Here is a 22,209-nt window from a genome sequence, read left to right as displayed (position 1 = left end):
GCACATCAACTTGTGTATGCTGTTTATGATTCAGTATGTTTTCAGTCAGTATGTGAATCTACTGAACCATCAGAAGTTAAAGGAAAGGTAAAGGTTTTCCCCTGACATTAAGTTTAGTCATGTCCGACTCTAGGCATTGGTGCTCATCTCCATTTCTAAGTTGAAAAGCTGGCGTTGTCCGTAGACACCTCCAAGGTCATGTGGCCGGCATGACTGCATGGAGTGCCATCACCTTCCCGCTGGAGCAGTACCAATTGATCTACTCACATTCACATGTTTTCAAACTGCTAGGTTGACAGAAGCTGGGGCTAACAATGGGAGCTCACCCCACTCCCTGGATTTGAACTGCCAACCTTTCAGTCAGCAAGTTCAGCAGCTTAGTGGTTTAACTTGCTGCGCCACTGGGGGCTCCTGCATAAGTTAGGTGCCAGAAAACTACTGTTAATCCAAAAGAAATTATGTAGGCTAAAATGATGTAACTTTGTTTATGAGACATAGTCAATGAGTTGTGTTCAAAAATTAAGTCCAACATTATCAAACAGCAGAAAGAACAGGGAAATATAGTTTTTAATTATAGACAGGAGAAAGTCAGAAAGTCATATAAAAGTACAGTTTATCTAAGTCAAGCATTTAAAGACTTAATAGAGAAGTTCAGAAACAAGAAATAAACTGTTACTTGTTTAAAGGCTACAATCTCATCCTCATATGTATACATACATACATTCTTGTTAGTACAGGGAGCAAGAGCGATTCCTTATACAGGAAAGAATGACAATCTAGATTGGACACAATGTTTGCTTTTGTCTGTATACAGTTTGATAATGTATCAGACAAACATTCAAAATACTAAAAGAAGAGAAAAAACTTACAAGCTTTTAGATGAAGCTATAGACCTTTAGTTCCATGAAATATGTCACATGAATTAAGCAGCTCAACTTAACATTGTATAGATTTACCTACTGAAAATTGTTTTTGTGCAACACACCTCATACCTGTTTACTTGTTAAAAAGGAATTAATTAGCTCCTAACATCGTAATGTTATAATTATATGTGAAATTCCACTCCTAGTAACCAAGAGCTGCAGAAACAGCAGTGAGTTGCTTAAGTGTAACATACTTATGAAGAACCTCTCAGGCAAATGCATTAATTTAATTTTATACTTAACCTGAACAGTTAGGTCCACAAAGGTGATGCAGGCCACTATAGTTGAGAGGCCACAATCTGAGAGGCTGTGTACAGACAACATTTCAACAATTGGGAAATGGTATTTTGGAACAATTATTGATTTCTGGAGGTGATTTGTCTGTTCATGGTGTGCAAAAAGGTGCCAATATGGCTTCTGCTTTGTACTTAACTTTAAAATATAAATCCCTTTGTTTTGAAAAGCCCAATAATGTGTGGGACATCTCTAAAGGCCAGGGAGACCTGGGACAAAACCTTCCTTAGATTATCTTTATGTGTTAGCAGTATGCACCCTCAGTTTCATCAGCTGCTGCCTATTTCTCTCTATTGATAAGCCCTTACAATCCTTGACTAGCAAGTGTTTCATTCAGTATGATAGGCTTTTTCTGCAGCAGCCCTACAGAAAGGTTCCTCTTGGACTGCTGCAGAGCCATGAAGACCTTATTTAGATCATTAAAGGTGTCCCTTAGAACTAATGCAAGAGGAGGAATTACATATACTCAATCTTACTTCAGTCAGCAAGTATATGGATAGGAGTAACCAACATTCATTAGTAAAGTGCCTGCAACAGTGAGCCAGCACTGTACGCTGCATAAACTAGCTATTGCCAAGATCATTTAGCAAGAGATTAATCTTCAGAGTAAAGTCAAATTATAAACAAGCATCTATATTAATAGACAAATACCTGCAGTGCTGATAAAGCATGCCCCCCACATTGTACAAAAAGTACTATAAGGAAGAAAGGCAGGTCTTAACCAAATTCAGAAGTACGGATGCTAAAGAAGAAGGAACAGTGTTGGCCAGAATATGTCAAGAAGGATAGAAAAGATTGAATAGAAATGCTAAAGACCACTATACAAGAAATCTATAATAAAACACCTTAAGTAAAAATCCTGAAACACTTTGGAAATTGTTACTCAAGGTTCTGCCCTTTTGGGCCTGTGAATTTGCAATGACTTTAACCAAAGTGTGCATTTGACTACATTTAATTCAATGAGCATCAGTGAGCATTTTACATTTTGGTTGTACTAAACTTTAAAGCAATAGAACATACACAGAGTGATTAATTCAGGTTAATATAAATGAAGTAACCAAGTTGTTCAGCTAAAAAGTAACATGAATGTGGGGCTCATTGTGTAGTTTTCTCAGACCCCCGCTTGAATCTAGACCATAATTCTAATAGCCTACTATACAGAAAGAAAGGAGAAAGTAAAGCTAAATGCCAAAAGCACTGAGAAAAGTGTTCAAGTGGAAATATTGTCAGTACTGGAATATTGATTTAAAGTCTATGTTTCCAACACTTGAGAAACTAAAATGATTAAAACATGAGAGTCCAGGTCCCAAAGGTCAAATCACCATTGAGCTCACAACAGGGTAGAGGTTTAAAATACTGCCAGAAAGTATCTATAAGTCCTTAGCAAAGTTGGCCCTTGGATTAAATGTATAAATATGCAATGAATAGTGCTGTTAACTCAGAAAGACCATTATCTTCAGTGGGTCTTAATCCTAGCATGCATCAGATTGTATTCCGAGATAGAAAAGTGAATGTTTGAACCTTTGGAATAGAAATGTGTGCATCTTCTAACCTAAAGATGCAGATTCCTGGAATAGAAAGTGGTGATATAGTTTAACAGCTGAAACATCACTTTGTCAGTTGCGGCCAACATAGCAAACTCATCTACTTGTTCGACTTCTTAATGAAGCACCTAGTAAGATAAACAAATAAACTTGATACAAAGCTTGCTATAAATTGTTGGGCTGTGTATGGGTCAAACATTTAATGCTCTAAACAAAACACATTCAATGGATATGAAAGTGTAGAAGTATTGAAGCTACATTTTCATTGTGGGTTTTGTCTCTGCTTTTCAGTTCTATTGAAAATAGTCTGCAGACCGACTCTGAAAACACTCAAGGAAGAATTTCTGAAGATACTTCTAGATGCTTTTGATATTTCTAGATGTATTTGTTATGCCATTGACAGGTAGGAATAAAGAAATATAAAATAGAAACTTCACAGAAAATGATAGGTTGAGACTTCTGGTTGTGCTCACTACTGAATGCCACAACCACCTCTCTTTTCAAGATCTCTCAAGATCTTGTAGGTGTAGAAAGAATTCAAGATGATTTATATACAAATATCTCATGATCAGTTATTAGTCCTTCTTTGGAGTGTCTATAACTTTGTTTTTTTGAAAGCGCAAACACAAGGCATGGATCAAATTGCATGGAGGCAACTAGCTATTTGCTGGTTTGATGCCTGAGGATGGTTGATGATCAAAGGACTGTTAGCTTTTGAGAGTGGAATATTCATAAAATGAATGAATTTTCATGAGATAAATGGCAGATATGTTATCAAGTACTTGTCCGTGAAATATTTTCAAAGGCAGTTCTTTTGGAGGAAGCATTTAAACTAGTTTTGAGATCTTAGCTTATCCTGGTGGACTGGATTTAGATTAATAAGATTGTTCTTACATCAGGCACATCATCATTCGAAATCCATCAGAGTGAGATTCAAACGGATCTGAAATTACTGTGATCCGAAAGAAAATGTGTGCTCCTCAATTACTGAGGATTTATTCTAGAAAATGCTTGTCAAGAGATTCCTCCTGGTGTTCTTTACATCTCCCCCAGCTTAAATAGTAACTTGAGATTTCTGTATAAGAGCGATAGAAAATCGACCATTGGGTAAACATTTTTGTGACTTTCATCTTCAAATGTATTTTGAAGCTAGGAGACATTGACATGCAATTTCATAGGTCTGATAGGCCATTTTGTGTTTTTAATGTGAGAATCAATATTATCTAAGATGGTGTGCAAATCTTTCTGATCAAGAAGTGTTGTATTTAGAGAACACACTGACAACTAAGTACAGTTTATCAGTCTGAGGTTACTTTAATACCAGTGAAGGTTTAGCACCTTCTCACTTTCATTATTATTGGGACAAAGCACATCTACTCTCATCCATTATTAAAATTCCATGTTTGTGCAATATAATAGCATGATGGCAGTATGTGCTTTCACACTCTTATATTCTTTTACATGAAGTAAGAAAGCATAAATCAGCAAAAGTGTTTGACTTTGGAAACAGCATTCCAATGTTGGTACTGGTGGAGGTGAGGAAATCACCTTGAAGTGATGATAGGCATGGACTACCAGTGGACTTTGGTTTGACAGTATTCAACATGTTGAATATATATAGTAATTAGTTATATGGAAGAGGATCCAAATGTCAAAATTGCAAAACAAATAGTGCATCCAAGTTGAAAGCAGATCATGATGTGTTAGATCAGTGGTTCTCACCTGTGGGCCTACAACTCCCAAAAGTCTCAGCCAGTTTACCAGCTGTTAGGATTTCTGGGAGTTGAAGGCCAAAACATCTGGGGACCCATAGGTTGAGAACCACTGTGCTAGATATATCTTAAGCAACAAAACAGAACTGAGGGAATGGTGGGAAAAGATTCTGAGAAAACCTTGTGATTATTTCCCTTAGGGTCACAATAAATTGGAAATGACCTGAAGACATACAACAACAAATCGAAGTTACAGAAGGCTTTGGCTGGCAAGGGACCTACAGTCAAGATATTTGCCTTCCTTGTACATTCCATATACCCTACTAGATATTCAGAAATGCATTTTGATAGTGTGATAAGCTCAGAAAAGAAAAGAACAAGTTCTTCTCCCAATAACTAGAAGGTTTGATATGACAATGCTGTACCTACAATACGATTTCAGATATTGTATATTTACAGGCACCTTAAACTGACCTAAACATTTAGAGCAGCCTTTATCTTTGTACTAGAAATCCAATCAAATGCATAACATTTTCCAGCAGGAATCCTTTTGTGTTATCAAGGAGGAAGTATCCTTTCATGAAGACAAGTATGAGTTTTTGAAAAGCCTTAGGAAAAGTGTAAAATTTTACTGATTTTAGAACAGTTATAGTGCAACTACTAATGGCCTGTAATCAACTTCATGTACATTTATTTCTAAAAATCAACATGTCACACACTGAAGTTGTTGATGCTACACTTATGTGGTATTTTAACAGCTGCAAAACATAACTATTGACATTTGGGATAGCTAAAGTAAACACTGTACTCAATGGAAAAAGAAGTGCTGTATATGGAAGCATACTTGCAGAACACAGTGAAAATGAAAGAATGGAATATGTATCCAAATAAAATTTCAGAGGTATTTTTGGTGTGTAAATGCATACATACCACTTACTCAGTTTCAAAAATAAAACTGTAACCATCTACACAAGAAAACAAAAAGATAAAGGCATTGAAAATAAGACTTTAAAACATCTACTTAATTTCTCTGTGCAAAAGCGTGGTTTATGAGACCAAGCTAGGGAGTATTTGGGAGTATAGGGAATTCACTGTGAATATAATAATGATGGAAATTAGTCTCTAGTCCAGATGTTCATATGCAATAAAATAAATATATTAGTTTTGTTTTGTAACCTCCTATTAGCAGCTTTGTATTAGTTTGAATTAGCATCCCAGGTTATTTCCGCTATGGCTTTCATTTTTTAAATGGAAGAGTCCAGGCTACAAGCCTGATGAACCAACAGATGAAGAAAAACAACTGATACAAACCAGATACAATAGAGAAAATAAAGCCTTCAGGGAGAACACCATGGTTGTTTATGTTCTTGTTTGTGAATTGGTTCAAGTTTTATAATGAAGGTTGCTATTTATAACATATAGAAGACAGCAAAGATATTTTCTTTTAAAGAAAAAAATGCTTATAATAATAATATAAATAAATAAAAATAAAATAGTAAATGAAATTTTATCCATGGTGCCTGTGAGAACCAGACTACACTCTTTGAGTCTAGTTTATACTTACGTGTTTATACATATATATTTTTTCAAAAGACCAGTGAAATCCAATTGATTCCACTATGAAAGGGTATGTTATCCTATATTTGCCATTCCGGATTTCAGTTCTGAATGTCTGTATGAGTTGCTCTTGTTATCTCACAAACTTTTTGTGGTGTTCAGATAAGCAAGTCAGTGCCTGGTTGAACTCTATAATCTTTCATTTTTACAGTTATCTCCTTCTCCTTTATGTTTTTCAAAAAACTCTTCATCCTCTTGTGTTTCTTCATTCTCCTCGTCCTCATCTCCAAATGTTTGCTCTTGCATGTTTGCAAAGGTAAGTGACTTTGCAGCAACCTGTGCTGCTAAACCAGATGCAAAATTGAAATCTGTTGATATATGAAGATCAGCCAGCCGTTGTTTGATGGAGGACTGTAACATATCTCTGTCAGTTGGCTGCAACACGTTCATTCTGTCCACATCTGTCAGCTCAGATTCTTCACCTTCTCCATTGCATTGATAACATGTTCTTTTTTCAATTTCTGGTGAGTTATCGTTAGCAGCAATGTCATTTTTATTACTCACACCAGACCCATCAGATAAGTATTCCGTCCTACTTTTCTCTTTGTCAGTGGCTTCCAGTTTTTGGTTATACACAGTCTCCTCCAAGTTTCTGATATAATATTGTTTCTCTGACTCTGAATTCACAGACAACCCCAAAGTATTTATGGGTTCCTCTGATTTTGCAACAGGCAGGTGCTTCACTGCAGCTTAAGAGTAAAATGAACAATTGATTATTCCAAATAGTCTATAATATCAGAGGATAACTTCAGTTTAAAGTTAATTTACCTAAACAGACAACCATATTTTAAAGGAAATGTAATTTTCGATATGCTGCCTTGTTAAATAAACACTGTGCTGGAAACTAGATATAGTAAGTAACTCCTGTACTATATATGTATCCCCGAAAGGTGAATGGTTTACATAAAATACGTGGGATGTGTAATTATTAAAATTTAAGCAGGATGTAGCTGATAAAATACTAGAAAATGTAATGACCAGAACATATTGTTTATGTTACTGTGTATGACTGTTTTGGATTGTGATCTGATAATTCCTTGCTTGCCACTTTGTGCGATGTTGAGAGCCTGAATCAGAATGTTTGTCTTTAGAAAGCAATCTTGAAGCACCGAGGCTTTGCACGGTAACAAAGTCTTTTTTTGATCAACACCGAGAACTGGAGTAACAAAAAAGTACCATCAACATGTAGAGATAATACCACCATTATATATGTAGAGCATAGAAAGGAAATGCAAAGACATGCTGAAGCCATTCAGAACTGAACAACACTACTATGATGCTTTTAGCCAAATAGGAGTCAATCTACAACAACTTAGTTATAGATGGCTTTGGCCCGTTATGCTGATTTTTCTTTAACTTTCCAAGCTGTGAAACCTTTCTACCTTTTATGTTATGTTGATCAAGTATGATTCCTAATACTTGCAATAAAAGTGGGGGGGGGGGGAAGAGTGGAGGAAAGTGTACACATTTGGGTTGTACTCATTGCCATTATGCCTAGCTATGTAATCCCTAAAAGCCTTGCCTTCCTATAATAGGGTCATGTATTGTTTGCGTCAATGTAGTACACTAATTTAGAACGTAAGAGCTCTAAGACAGTTTGTAACTACGTTTTAAGTGTTCTAAATTAATATAAGTGGATTGTTTTATAATCCATACACACAAACACGCTACAGTGTTTTAACAAACAGTGTAAGCTGCTTTGGTCCCATATGGAGGAAAAGCTAATAAATCAAAAATAAAATATACAATCAAAATACAGCTGCATACATGTTTTTCTGGAATTAACAATAATAAACAACACTTACCATGATCACTAAATAGAAGTTGCTTCCACTTTTGCCTTTCTGCCTCGGAAGCTTTAAATCCTAACACAGATTTTAGTTCCTGTAGCACTCTCTTTGATTCCTCTCTTTCACGTTTTTGTCTCTCTCTGTCTTCCAAGGAAAAGTAATAAAAGTCATCCCCTTTATACTCGCTGTCTATATCTGCATCATCAACATAGGCTTCAAGTTCCTGAGAGGGAAAAAAATCAACAAACATTTTTTTCTGCACATTTTTCAAATCCTATGAGACAGTGATACTTAGAAATGTCATTTATTCATACTAGAAAATTTGGATTCCAGTAAATTTAATAGACCAAGGGGATACAGGAGTGATCGCAATTGCAAATATTCTTCAAGGTTACACATCTTCTTTAGTAAATTCTAGCACAGGTTTATATCCAAGGTAAATAAAATGCCTAATATTCCTTTTCCTTCTTATCTAGTTTTGATCACACAGATTAAATACTTCTTTAAGCAGGGTCTGTATATAACTGCATGATACAAATGTTCTCCAATTAGCATTAGTCTACAGTTACACCATTAATTCACATTTGTCTTCATAACAATGACCAACAGTGATGGTTTATTTTTGACAGTAAAAATGTTGCATTACATAAAAGTAGCAAATACCAAAATTCAATTAATAACCATTTCTATCATCTTAATTGAAGTATTTTAATGACCACTTCTGGGTTAGCTATTATATAAAGTAGCATTTTGTGAAGTACTAGCAGCAGAAGCTGGCATTACTGCACGAAGAGGAACATCAGAAATATGTCAGTATGACCACATCCATTTTTTACAATAAAGGTGTATGCCTTTAATAATGGGCTGAATCCAAAAGGTGTCCTTGCCCAGAAGAAAATGTGCTCAGCTACTAGACTGCTGTGCAATAAAGATTGAATTCATTCCAAATATTATGTATCCACTTGCATAAGAGGGAACAAAACCAGAAGTAGCATTTTGTAAGTTCTTATGCAAGAAATCATGAGCAAAACTTGTTGCTCTTTTCCATCCCAGCATGGCTCTTTAAACTTAATCTAAAAGTCATAACTATGACAGCTACCAATTAATGTGATGGCTGTTCATTTTAGGAAAGAACTGAAAGCTTAAAAGCCACAGTTAGGTATTTAACAGCTTCCTAAAGTTAAGTCTGTAAAACTTTAAATTGAGTTTCCTTGTTTCTGATCCCTAAATTTCTAATTTCCAGAATCACTGGGGATTTATAATACTTGTGCTACTACTTTGCCACAAAATCATTAAGAGCTGAAATTTGCAAACTGTATGTGTATAACTATGCAAATACATACTGGATCTTATACAAACAAGCTTTCTTGGTCAGCTGTGGACCACAAATAACATGGAAAGTATCAATCATCATATAAATATGTAATCCTGCCTGCCCAAAAGTCAAAAGTTACAGAAATGACAGCAGAAATTGTGGTACGGCTGATACCATTTTTTTAAATAAAAAAGGAATAGTAAGAGAAATGCTGTGGAAAAGTTAAAAAGGGTTATTTGTTAAAATATATGTTGTGTATTCATCCACTAAAGTAGCTTACTTGAGTTCAAAAATACTTTTCTGAAGTGAAGAAACAAGTCTGAGGACATATTTTATACTGTCTTCAAGAATACACAGAATATGCCAACATCAAAATGAATATTTGCATTACTTTGAAACAATCTAACAATCATTTATGTCTTTCTATATTTATGGTGATCCAACTCTGAATATAAGCAGCAATTCAATTTTATACATGTCTGTTTAAAATAAACTCTTATTACATAATAATTAATTCTATGAATTAATATTAGAACACAGACGGGCTCTGACTTTGGCTTGAAACTTCCCCTGTTGTAATGGTCATATGGTTTTAATTGTTTTAATTTGATTTGGATATCGGCATTTATTTGTGTTTTATGCTTGGTTTTTTCTTTCTTTCTACATATTGTATTATATGTGACATTTATTCTGCCGTTGTGTAAGACCGCTCTGGGTCCCCTGGGGAGAAGCGCAGTATATTAATTAATTAATTAATATACAACTTCTTCCAGTTTAGCATCTAAAGGACTATAGTCAAAGTAATGTAGACTACTATTTAGAGTTATATAATTTTTTTAAAGCTATGCTGGGAGTGCCACTATTTGATACAATACAAGACTACAGATAACTACCAACTGCATTAGAAATGATTTTTCAGTAGTAGACATACTGTACATAAAAATATCGGCATACACAGATAACAAGAGAAAGTAAAAGATTTCTATATTCAAAATATAAAATCTATTTTCCTATCACTGCCCTAAAAATCTTTACCTGTTCTTCAGGAATTGGATCTTTATCCTCTATGTGTAGAGTTGGCTGTTGTAAGGGTATCGTGGTGCAGTGCTTGTTCTCACATGATGGTTCAGGTTTGTCTAATGGTAGGAAGATAAATAGCAGTGAAAATAGGAGCCATTGTAACTTAAAAATGGGGGTCTTAATCAACTTCCTACAGAAACCCAATGACCTGTTTGAACAGAACAAAAATGTGGATCATTAGCCCATGTCCTATTTTTGTTTTTCAAAATGCTCTGAATTAAGACTTGCTGATTAGGACAGTTCAGTTCCCTCTGCAATATATTGTAACACAGCTGCAAATAGCAAATGTCTGCATAGGGTCAAGATGTAGAACAATCTACCGACTACTATTTGACAGTATCATACCATGCTGAACAACTCCATGAAGCCAGGAATGTTCTCGTATACAGTGGGGTTTGGTTTTAGGACCCCCTGTAGATACCAAAATCCATGGAAGATCAAGTCCCCTTATCAACAATGTCATAGTAAAATAATGTCCCATTTTATAAAATGACAAAATCAAGGATTGAGGGGTTTTTTTTGGGGGGGGGGGAAAGGGAATTTTCACGATGTGGACAGTGGAATCCTTGAAAATCCTTGGAGGACTGACTGTACCATTTTATTTGCATCATGGTTTCACAGGACACCTCCTTGCTCTCAAGTCCTATGTATGACAAAGCACATACATGATGTTTTACAGATTGTATCTCTCCCCCCCCCCCCCCGCTACAACTTTATATTCATTTCTGAATTATTATACTGTATGAATTAGGACGACAATATACCTGTTTTATCTGAGTTTCTTCGAACCATTCTGTCCACCTGAGAAATGGCCTCCTCCCAGCAGCTGTTGCTAGCTTGCATGTGAGGCTGGATGAGTTGCAGTTTTTTTTCTACAATATGATAGGCCTCTGTGGTTAGTTCTTGACTTTCTTTGGAACTAATAAATTTTTCAAGCTCATCTTCAAGAATTATTACTCTGATCAAAAAGAGGAAAAAACCAAAACAATTCTCAAACATTGTCTTATTACTTTGTTAAATGTTTTCTGAACTTATTTGATGCTTCTCCCCTTCTAGTTTGAGCCTGATGCTTCTTGTCCTAACTTGGTGAAAATAAGGAACAAATGCTCCTTTTGATATGTCTTACAATATCTGAATAGATCTGGGTGCACTGGTAAGATCCCAACCTGGACCAGTTCTGGCTCCAGGTTGATTTTTTAAAGTAAGGATAGTAGCTGTGGGAAATGAGGGAGCTTTAGCAAAAGCTCCACAGCAAAACCACAGAGTAGACCTCTACCTCTTCCACGCTGCTATGATTGTTGCTACTTTGCACGCCTTCTCCTTTTACCACCAATCCACAAAGACTTTACGAGTGAGAAGGTAGGAAATGCAGGGCTTGCTCTACATTTTCCTTGCTCTACTATTCTGTTGGGAAAGTCCTGGTGAAAGAGGCAGAAACAGTGAGGAAGAGCATTAGCAGCAAGGTTTGGAGGCCCTAGGTTTAGCAACAAGCCATGTAATACCAGCCCTGACATGGAAACATGTGTTAATTAGCTTACTAATAGATGTATTAACTAGACATAGCACGAAGAACAAAGCATCTGCTTAGATCTGAAAGATGAGAACAAAGGAACCAGCACCAAGCACCAAAAGAAGACAAAATCCTTTTGCTTAAAAATAGATTTTGTATTTGGAAGAAAATCTAGCTCTCAGTATTGAGAATTGATACATAAGTGGATTTGTAAATTTAACTAACAATATAATTATGGACAGTGAACATTGTTTAGTTTATTAAAGCCTCCAGATGTAGGATTTGATGATTTTCCCTTTCATACATGGTCTTACCTGTTTTACCTTATTTGATTATACTTTTAGGCTATAATTTTTTAACTTGTTTTCACTTGTTTGAATTTATTTTATTGTATGCCACCCTGAGATCCTTCAATATAGGGATGGGTTTCAATATTTTAATCAATAAATTATAGCCAGTTTCCAAATGTTCATTTTATACAATGAAACAAGAAATGCAGATGATGGTATAGGACCACTTTATTGTTCAGGAGAAGAAATGTTTATAACTATGTCCTACATTCCACCCATTTTGACCATCTAACTGTATTGTGCCTAACTATTATTTTGGTTTTAGTCACACAAAACTCTTTTGGATTGTGATTCCTTGCTTTCATACACTATCTGTTTTCTCTGCAATTGAAACCCAGCTGTTTCCATATATCTCATATATACGGCTCATACAGAAGTAGAAGAATCATTTTATCTTCTCTTTTCGGAATACAAAATATATAATTTGGCTAAATAAGAACTAGGCTAACAAGGATAGTAACTTACATGGGCATCTTTCTCTCAAAATCTATTACTTTTTTGGTTGTAATATTATAGTTTTAAGTATGTTCTTTTCAAAAATTCAACTATAACTACTGAGAAAGTCTCTCTCAGAGAGGAACTTACTCATTCAGTAAGGCCTTTAGATGGAGCTGCAAACTACGCACTGCTGTTTGGAGATGGTTCAGCTCTCTTGATTTCTGTCGAGTTTTGACTGATCTTTCCAGACTGGATTGGTGATGTGTTTCAAAATACCGATAAAACTCATAGCTTCGTTTAAGTTCTTCTAAGCAAGCAGCATGAGCATGAGGGAGGCCTTGAGTCACATCAGAAAAGATAGCAAGAGGCAAACTTTCTGCTGTAATCAGAGTCTTGAGAGATGCATTGGAAGGCGAAAGCAGAAGAACTAGCCGCCTGAAGAACTCAGAACTTTGCCCAACCCAAAGCTGAAATAGTACCTTGAGGAGATAGAAAAATCACAACTTTCTTCATTGCCACAAAAGCATTCTGTTTTCATTTCCCCTGCTTTCCCATAAAAAGTATTTCAAAAACAGGACCAAGAACAATGTGATTTAAACTAGGTCATCTCAGATGATTGATGGGCCAGAAGGGAAATGTTTTAAATAATCTAAATGAAGCTATAGCAGTATATTTAACTTTTTTTTTTCGTGTCAGGAGCAACCGGGGTTGTTTCTGGAGTGAGAGAATTGGCCATCTGCAAGGACGTTGCCCAGGGGACGCCCGGATGTTTTGATATTTTACCATCCTTGTGGGAGGCTTCTCTCATGTCCCCGCATGGAGCTGATAGAGGGAGCTCATCCACACTCTCCCCAGGTGGGATTCGAACCTGGCAGCTTTCAGGTCAGCAACCCAACCTTCAAGTCACTTAGTCCACTACGCCATCTGGGGGCTCCAGTATTTAACTTAGTGGCCCTGATCGTATATTGCAGTTGGAACACAACCAGCCCCTGTCCTGATTCAAGAATAGTAAGTAAAGGTCATTGGGGACCTTTGATAAATATCTCTGTTCAGTGACCATTAAAAGATATATCTATGCTTAATTTGATACTGCAACTATGTATGTCACTAAGAGGATTCCAGCCAAGTATCTTTTTCAAATACTAGGTCTTGGAGACACCTATTTATTTCAGCAATTTATTAACAGCTGTAACTCAGTCTCCGTTACTCCCATTAAGCTGTTTATTATAGTGCAAAATGTATAAAGATGGCAGTAAGTTCACACATGGTTTGAACTTTTTAAAGACTTTGTACAAAAAGATGGGGGAAACTATATTTTGTTATTGCATAAATTTATACTGCAAATTAAAAATGGTTCCCAAGTTCACAGTTATAGCACCGACAGTCAATATGTTCAAATATTATGTTTGTGTAAAACACAAAAACATTACAACAAATTTAAAATATTCCAGAAATATACCTGAGCTCTGAACTCTGCCCATTTTAAATAATGTAATTCAGTATAATCTAAACTACAAACTAACTGTAGTTGCAAAAGAAGTAGATCAATTCATCAACAATATCACCCTGAAGTATGGATTACCTTTAATGCAGGCAGGCTGAAGCCATCTGTGAAATTATGTGCTGCTTCTTCTGACACTTGCTCTTCACTTAGTCCTAGGCCTAATTCTTTAAAAGGCACAACACAGATGTAGTTTGTCACATTGTCACTCTCAGAATTCAATGGGTAAGTTTAGTTTCGGGTTAAGGCAGTTAAAGCTTTTTGTATTATATGCTAAAGTCATAGATATGACCCTAAAACATGCAACATGGGTATATAGATATAGATAAATATATGATGGAAAAAGTAGCCATTAGCTATAGCTACATTTCTATCAAGTTGATACCTAGAACTTCTAAAAGACAAATGAATGGGTCCTACAGTAAATCAAGCCTGAACTCTCCCTGGAAGCCAAGATGACTAAACTGAGACTTTGGCCATATCATGAGAAAACCTGACTGACTAGAAAAAAAAAATGCTTGGCAAGGTAGAAGGCAGCAGGAAAAGACGGATTCAATCGAGAAAACCATAGTGCTGAGTCTACTGGACTTGAGGATGTTGAGGACAGAGGTCCCTCATTCATTCTTTCATTATAAATTAAAATTCACTTATGGTGGCCTTATGGCAGAAGCAGCAGTCAACAACAAAACGAGCCAATGTGATTACTTTATTCACACAAAACACTCTTTTATTCCAAAAATTAGCAAAACAAAGGAATGAAGGGTTGGAGAGAAATATTATTTAAACCAGAAGGCCTCATTTGTTCTTCTTTTTTTCTGCCGCCTTTTAATATCATTTACCACTATTGTCTTTACCAATGGGCCATGTCATTTCATGATACATCCTATAACATGCTCCCATATTACAACAATACAATTAAAGCCATATAAAACATCACAAACAGGTAAGTCATGGTTAGAATAGATGTAAATGGCTAGGGGACGTACAAAAAACTGACAGTAGTTTGCTCTGCTATTCTGTAAATGCTAATTCAGCTGCAAATCCTAATAAATTTAAGGGGGTTACCCCAACTTAAGGCTCTAATGTTATGACTACTAACAAAACCATAAGACTTCTGGAAAACAGTAAGAATCTGCCCCAGGAAACACTTATAGGACTGGATGGAATGTTATCTCACAGGAATAACTGCCTGGGAAAAGAACACAATGCACAAGAGATTGAAAGGAGCTCAGTGTTCAGGGATAGATGCAAGACTCATATTTAAAAGGATATTTTTTCAGCATATATAAGGTGGCAAGTCTTGAGGCTCTGAAATTGGCTCGTACGGATCGGTACACAGCTTTCCGGAGACCCATGAGATGCTGATAAGGATGTTGTCCAGCTTTATTAAATGGGCAAGCAGCACTGACCCTGTCAAGCAAACTTGAAAAGTAAAATGTGATACAACTGTACAGTTGTCCTAAAGAATTATAAAAAACACAATATAAAACATTAATATTGTCATCTTCCTTATAGAATACATCAATATACATATTTAAATATTAATTGTGAATTTTAGAATTCTCTAAATTATTGATGTTGAAAAAAGCCCATCATTGCTAGCAGTAAAGTCCAATGCATAAGCTTAACTTCAAGCTCCCACTATATAAAAGAGAAAAACATGCAAAATATTTCACATAAATAAATGAACAAATAAATAGCATGACATCTATGGCTATGTTTGCACACACACACACAATGTATATATGCTGTTTTTCTTAAAATAGATTATTCTTCACAGTCTTATAAAATTTGCACAAATGAGTCTTTGGCCTCTCCCATTTCAAAAGACTGGCAGACCCAGGAGTGCTAAGTGTCGTAAACCACACACATATTGTTATCTTCTATATATTATGCACTGTAGAAACAACAGCTAGTCCATCATAGTTGCTTTTGGCATATGATCACTGAAAATATGAGCAATTCAAACATATATTAGATTTCTAAATAAGCATGCATTTGGGAGTATAATCCAACTGTGTTCGAAAACACTTGAAGGAAAACACATCTTAGCCTCAGACAGGAAGGAGACCAAAGTTTACTACAAAGTTTTTCTCCCTTTCATTTCTTTGCTCTGTGTTATCTGTGGCTTGCCTCCACAACCAAACAAACGTTTTTAATTGAAAAGCAGAGAACAAATACTCAACAACAGCAACAGTATAATGATAATGATAATAATTTCTTAACTAAATAAAGAATCTAAGAGCCACATTAAAAACACTATTTTACCCATTTTTTTTAGCAAATTGGCTTTTCTGATAGCTTGTTTGCTTATTTATTTGTTTCAGGATGGTAATGCAGTCAAAACATTTATAACAAAACATAATTTTGTTGACCTTGTATTCACTTAGAACTGCAACAAAAAGCCCTTTCTTTGGCTATTGTTCATTAAAGGCAAGAGATAGAAACAAACAGTTAAGTACCGTATATACTCAAAGATAAGCTGAGTTTTTCAGCCCTTATTTATGAGCTGAAAAAGCCTCCCCGGCTTATATTTGGGTCAAGGTCAAGCCAGCAACCGAAGCCTGGAGGCCACAGTATTTTTTCTTTTCCAAAACCTCCCTTCTTCGCTTCTCCTCCCAGGCTGGTTATCTTATTTTTTTTGAGAGACAGACAGAGACAAGAAGCGAATGTTTTCAAAAGCGAAAGGAGAATGTGAGAAAACCCTTGCAAGCCAGATTGCATGGGTAGAAGGGGAAGGAAAAAAATATTCTTGCAAATTATTATTATTATTATTACTACTACTACTACTACTACTACCATTGCAAGAACATTTGAGTCCAAAGGGAGGGAAGGAGGGAAAAGAGAGCAACAGAAGGTGTGTATTTCTTTTTATTCCTAAGGAAACAAAAATGAGGTGGGTTTTTTTGGAAGGGGGAAAGAAGTTTTAAAAAGCCTTTTCTGGCTACTTTTAGAGTTTGAAAAAGGGAGAAAGAAAAGAGGGGGGAAAGGGCAGGAGAAAAGAGGACAAAGTTGTTTTTAGGGGGGCTTTGCTTGCATTTCTTCCTTGGGTAAATGCATGTCCCAAAGCTTCTAAATATTTATATAGATGTTCCCCCTACAAATACATTAATATATGAATTTTCCCCTCATATGTTTACAGGTCTTTGCAAATCATATGTAAATATAGAGATTTCCATGTACCTGTATATCTGTTCCTATATGTATATATTAATTTTATATATTAATTTTATATGAATTTTACCATCACATGTTTGCAAGTGCGCGCGCGCACACACACACACACAGATGTCTAGATAGAGATAAACATTGATAAATAGGGCTTACAAATGCGCGCGCGCACACACACACACACACACACACAGATGTCTAGATAGATATAAACATTGATAAATAGGGCTTACAAATATTGCAGGAGGAAAATGCACATAGAGAGAGGATTTGCAAAGGTTTCAGGGGGAAATAAACATGTGAAATTAGTATATATAATGATAGATCTATATCTAGTTCTGCATTATTTATGTAGGCATTATATGTTTGCCTGTTACTATGTTGGAAGCTGGCCTGAGTTCCCCAGGGGGAGACAGATAGGGCAGGGTACAAATGAAGCTGTTGTTGTTGATGATGATTATTATAAAGTTATTGTTGCTTTTCCACTTATAGAGTTAGTTTACTGTTTTTCTTTGAAATACAGTAAATATTCAAAACATTTAACCCACTGATGCCTCAATTAATGTAATTTTATTGGTATCTAATTTTGTTTTTGAAATTTACCAGTAGCTGCTGCATTTCCCACCCTCAGTTTATACTCGAGTCAATACGTTTTCCCAGTTTTTTGTGGTAAAATTAGGTGCCTCGGCTTATATTCGGGTCAGCTTATACTCGAGTATATACAGTAATCTAATGGCTTGGATCCATAACTGCAAGAGAACTTTTTGGCTTATTTATCAATGCCTACATCAAGAAACATAGTTATTGTCTGAGCAGAACCAGATTGGCATTTTAATTAAAAGTCAGGCACATACGTTAGCATTGGGGTTTTTTAACTGGAAAAAAACATTTTCCAAAATGTTTCTGAACTAATAAAAGGAATCTGATACTTGGTAACATAAACATTTTATGGCAGTTTTAACTGTGGTGGTCAATAAGCTTGCATGATTTATTATCCTGAAGTGAAGGAATATTCTCCCAGACCTAGCACAGCTCCAAGCACTTCAACATACTGGTTAGCAACACCCATTCATAGTACTGAGCCTTCTCAGCTTTACTCAGGGAAGACTTGCTTGTGAGGCACTAGACACCTGTCAGAACACAATAAGTTCTAAGGGGGCTGGAAAAAAGTGTCTTTTGCTCAAGCTATCAAACAACTGGATCCTACACATTGACCTATTTTTCAGCTGGAGAGCTAAATAAACATACTCAGAAGGTTTGGTTATGAAAATTAAGGACCTTGTTTTGCCTAAGGGCTTGTACAGACTGCAGTTAACACTAAATAAGCTCTTTTTGACTTGTTATTTTAACTACAGGATTAACTATTCTAAAGTATATGCTACTTCATCAAGAACAGACTTGGCCTGTTTTACAACATGCCTAAACACAAAAAGGTTGTTTTTGTCAGTGAAGCTAAATTTAGGTTTATTATCCATGATTAGGAAATTTTCTCTCTCTAAGATGGCTTGAGTTTCATTTTTACATGTCACTGTTTTCAGTTGCAAACCATATAGTTGAGCTAGTACTAAAAGCATATGCTCTATGAGATTAAAACATTGTTTATACATATAGAGGTTTCACAAACTTGATTTGTGGTTGTTTTCTGGTTTCTTTGTCTTTTCCATTTTATTAACATAATAATTTGGAAACAAATATTTTACAAATAAAAGCAATGTTTGACCACAACAGAAAATAAGCACAAGTATTTTGATTTCATAGATCGCTGCCAATAATTTATATCATTTATTATCAAAGTAGATAAATGGGGACTATTGATCTCTTTGTCACTCTTCTTTACTTTTATCAGATACAACCAACACAAATAAAACAAGTAGCAATGAAATAGGATTTACATCCTTTGCAACGTCCTTTTACTGTAGTGTGTTGAGTAGAAAATTGTGCCAAAGGTTAAAATACACACAAACAATAGCAGCAAAAGAAAATAGACATTTTTGCTATTTCCATTATGTGTGTACAAATATTCAACAGATTAGAATGATTTTAAAAAAAATTCAAATTTCAGACTTACAGAGTAAATCCTCTGGAAATGACCTCAGTTTCTTGGATGAGCCGTAAAGCTTTCCTCACAAGATTGGTGAATGCTCGGCAATTTGCTACAATATCTTCTAGTTGGATATGACATTTTCTGAGAGACATTTGCAGTTTGGCAGTCCTCAATGTGTCCAAAGCTCTCAAGCTTATGTAAACCAATAGGCCTATTCCCCACACAAGTCCAAGGAACCCATTCCATAAAGAAGGAATAATAATCAGGGTGCTGATGATGGCAAAAAATAATGAAATATCCCTGAAAACACAGAAAGAAAAATAAATAAGAAACAGCTAAGGATACCACATCCTTCACCATCCTGAATTTCACCAAGCATTTAGATAGACCAGCTATATTTTATACTATCAGCCAATTCAGATTCAAATCTTTCATTTTAAAAAGAATGGAATACACTCTGGCCCTTATAAAACCAGAAATACCAGGCAAGGTGTGCTAGTATCATTCCAATCAATGATGTTAAACCAATGATGTTCTGTCTTCCAATGAGAGAAATCACTACTGCAACTGAAGTGTGAAGGAAAAGAGTGATGCCCACAAAAATTAAGAAAATACAGAGTTATGATTCATTTAGTTAGAAATATAACTATTTCCCCCTCTACAGCAGAAGAGCTGCATATATGAAATAACAGAGAAAGTATGGATTTTAGATCAGCTGCAAGGAGGCAACAGTGTGTCTTCTGCCCACAGAATAAACGGTACCAATCAAGACATGGGTTACGGTAATGTTATTTCTCATTTTGGTCTTAGTTGTGCAGAAAAATACAGATATTCTCTTTATATTAAAATACTTTAAAAGTGCCTTGCCAGTTTTAATACACAGTTGTAGAATCATAGAATCATAGAATCATAGAATAGTAGAGTTGGAAGAGACCTCAAGGGCCATCTAGTCCAACCCCCCGCTAAGAAGCAGGAAATCGCATTCAAAGCACCCCCGACAGATGGCCATCCAGCCTCTGCTTAAAAGCCTCCAAGGAAGGAGCCTCCACCACGGCCCCGGGGAGAGAGTTCCACTGCCGAACAGCCCTCACAGTGAGGAAGTTCTTCCTGATGTTCAGGTGGAATCTCCTTTCCTGTAGTTTGAAGCCATTGTTCCGTGTCCTAGTCTGCAGGGCAGCAGAAAATAAGCTTGCTCCCTCCTCCCTATGACTTCCCCTCACATATTTGTACATGGCTATCATGTCTCCTCTCAGCCTTCTCTTCTGCAGGCTAAACATGCCCAGCTCTTTAAGCCTCTCCTCATAGGGCTTGTTCTCCAGACCCTTAATCATTTTAGTTGCCCTCCTCTGGACGCTTTCCAGCTTGTCAGCATCTCCCTTCATCTGCGGTGCCCAAAACTGGACACAGTATTCCAGGTGTGGTCTGACCAAGGCAGAATAGAGGGGGAGCATGACTTCCCTGGATCTAGACGTTATTCCCCTATTGATGCAGGCCAAAATCCCATTGGCTTTTTTAGCTGCCGCATCACATTGTAGGCTCATGTTTAACTTGTTGTCCACGAGGACTCCAAGATCTTTTTCGCACACACTGCTGTCAAGCCAGGCGTCCCCCATTCTGTATCTTTGATTTCCATTTTTTCTGCCGAAGTGAAGTATCTTGCATTTGTCCCTGTTGAACTTCATTTTGTTAGTTTCGGCCCATCTCTCTAGTCTGTCAAGATCGTTTTGAATTCTGCTCCTGTCTTCTGGAGTGTTAGCTATCCCTCCGAGTTTGGTGTCATCTGCAAACTTGATGATCGTGCCTTCTAACCCTTCGTCTAAGTCGTTAATAAAGATGTTGAACAGAACCGGGCCCAGGACGGAGCCCTGCGGCACTCCACTGTAACTGTTGTACTGTAAGTGTGCTCATCTTCCAAATGAAAAACAGATTTGGATTTTCAGCTTCCTCCTGAACTTCTCCGAAGTGAATCATGTTAGTCTACAATCATCTTCTGATTCCCGCTCAGCTTTAATTCAGCATGTGGCTGCACATAATGGCCTTGCTCTATACTAACTTGACAATGCAACCAGTAATAATGCATTTTTCTTTCTTTCAGACTGTGACTCATGTATCCTGAACCTAAAGTCATTTCTTTAAAAAAGGGTAGATGTAAAAGACATCTTTGTGAGCAGCTTTTCTAAATTGCTTGCTTGTTATTTTTAGATAAACCATAAAAATTATGCCTAGTAGCAGGTTTTGCAAACTTCAGGTGTTGTTTGCTTTTGTCTGCAAAAGTGTTATTTTGAAAAATGATTACAAAACTGCAGGCCTCTGCAAGAACACAGAACAAATACTCTGATATGAAAGCTCAACCAATCAATGTGGATAATTATATCTGATTCATTTCTTGTTCACTGTGAGAATTTCCATTTTTTTCATTACTTTTACCAGAGTCCAGCTTAAAAGAACAAAAGGAAGGAAAGGGGAAGGACAAACACAAAAGTTGCTTAAGAACAAAGCATTAAATAATCTCTTTATCTGGCCTTCTGCATGGAGCCTCCCAGAACACAAGAACATAGTTGTTTTAATTAAACATAGCAAAGTACAAATTAAGAAAGGAATTCATAAAGCATTGCTCACTCCAATCTTTAGTCCTAAAACAAGGGTGAGCAACTGTGGAAGATTAGAGGGCTATCTAAGCCCTCCAGGGTCTTACCCGTTCCCACCAAAATAAATGAAGAAAAACAAAACTCTTTATGAGATTTGTGGGCATGGAAAGGTGTCCAGGGATCTTAGACAGGATTCTGAGACTGCAAAATCTGATATATATATATATACACACACACATACTCACACATACATACATACACACATACACATGTTTTATAGCAGGGTATGTGTGTGTATAGCTAAAAAGTTTTCAGAAGGAATTTTGAAAAAA

The 22,209-nt window shown here is 36.2% G+C and overlaps 2 protein-coding genes across 9 annotated transcripts in view; one reads left to right on the top strand and one right to left on the bottom strand.

Moving 5' to 3' along the window:
- The window catches only part of LOC103278871 (uncharacterized protein C3orf20), a 52,177-nt gene extending 46,194 nt beyond the window's left edge, over window positions 1–5,983 (top strand). For all 6 annotated transcript variants that reach the window (XM_062982816.1, XM_062982815.1, XM_062982813.1 and 3 more), the window contains 2 exons: window positions 3,053–3,164; window positions 4,674–5,983. In XM_062982816.1, the coding sequence (XP_062838886.1) occupies window positions 3,053–3,131 (79 nt within the window). In that variant the 3' untranslated portion in view covers window positions 3,132–3,164; window positions 4,674–5,983. The remainder of the gene's footprint in view (window positions 1–3,052; window positions 3,165–4,673) is intronic.
- Window positions 550–22,209, bottom strand: part of vezt (vezatin, adherens junctions transmembrane protein) — a 38,380-nt gene continuing 16,720 nt past the window's right edge. For 2 of the 3 annotated variants that reach the window (XM_008110847.3, XM_016993742.2), the window contains exons 5-12: window positions 19,314–19,589; window positions 15,347–15,496; window positions 14,156–14,303; window positions 12,721–13,052; window positions 11,040–11,233; window positions 10,231–10,331; window positions 7,896–8,103; window positions 550–6,779 (exon numbers count right to left, since the gene is read on the bottom strand). In XM_008110847.3, coding sequence (XP_008109054.1) covers window positions 6,220–6,779; window positions 7,896–8,103; window positions 10,231–10,331; window positions 11,040–11,233; window positions 12,721–13,052; window positions 14,156–14,303; window positions 15,347–15,496; window positions 19,314–19,589 — 1,969 coding nt within the window. In that variant the 3' untranslated portion in view covers window positions 550–6,219. The remainder of the gene's footprint in view (window positions 6,780–7,895; window positions 8,104–10,230; window positions 10,332–11,039; window positions 11,234–12,720; window positions 13,053–14,155; window positions 14,304–15,346; window positions 15,497–19,313; window positions 19,590–22,209) is intronic. The other variant, XM_003221072.4, reaches the window with a different exon arrangement.

The sequence above is a fragment of the Anolis carolinensis genome, chromosome 5 (genome assembly GCF_035594765.1).
Source record: "Anolis carolinensis isolate JA03-04 chromosome 5, rAnoCar3.1.pri, whole genome shotgun sequence".
Classification (NCBI taxonomy): Eukaryota; Metazoa; Chordata; class Lepidosauria; order Squamata; family Dactyloidae; genus Anolis; species Anolis carolinensis.
This window is presented reverse-complemented; position numbering and strand designations above follow the sequence as displayed.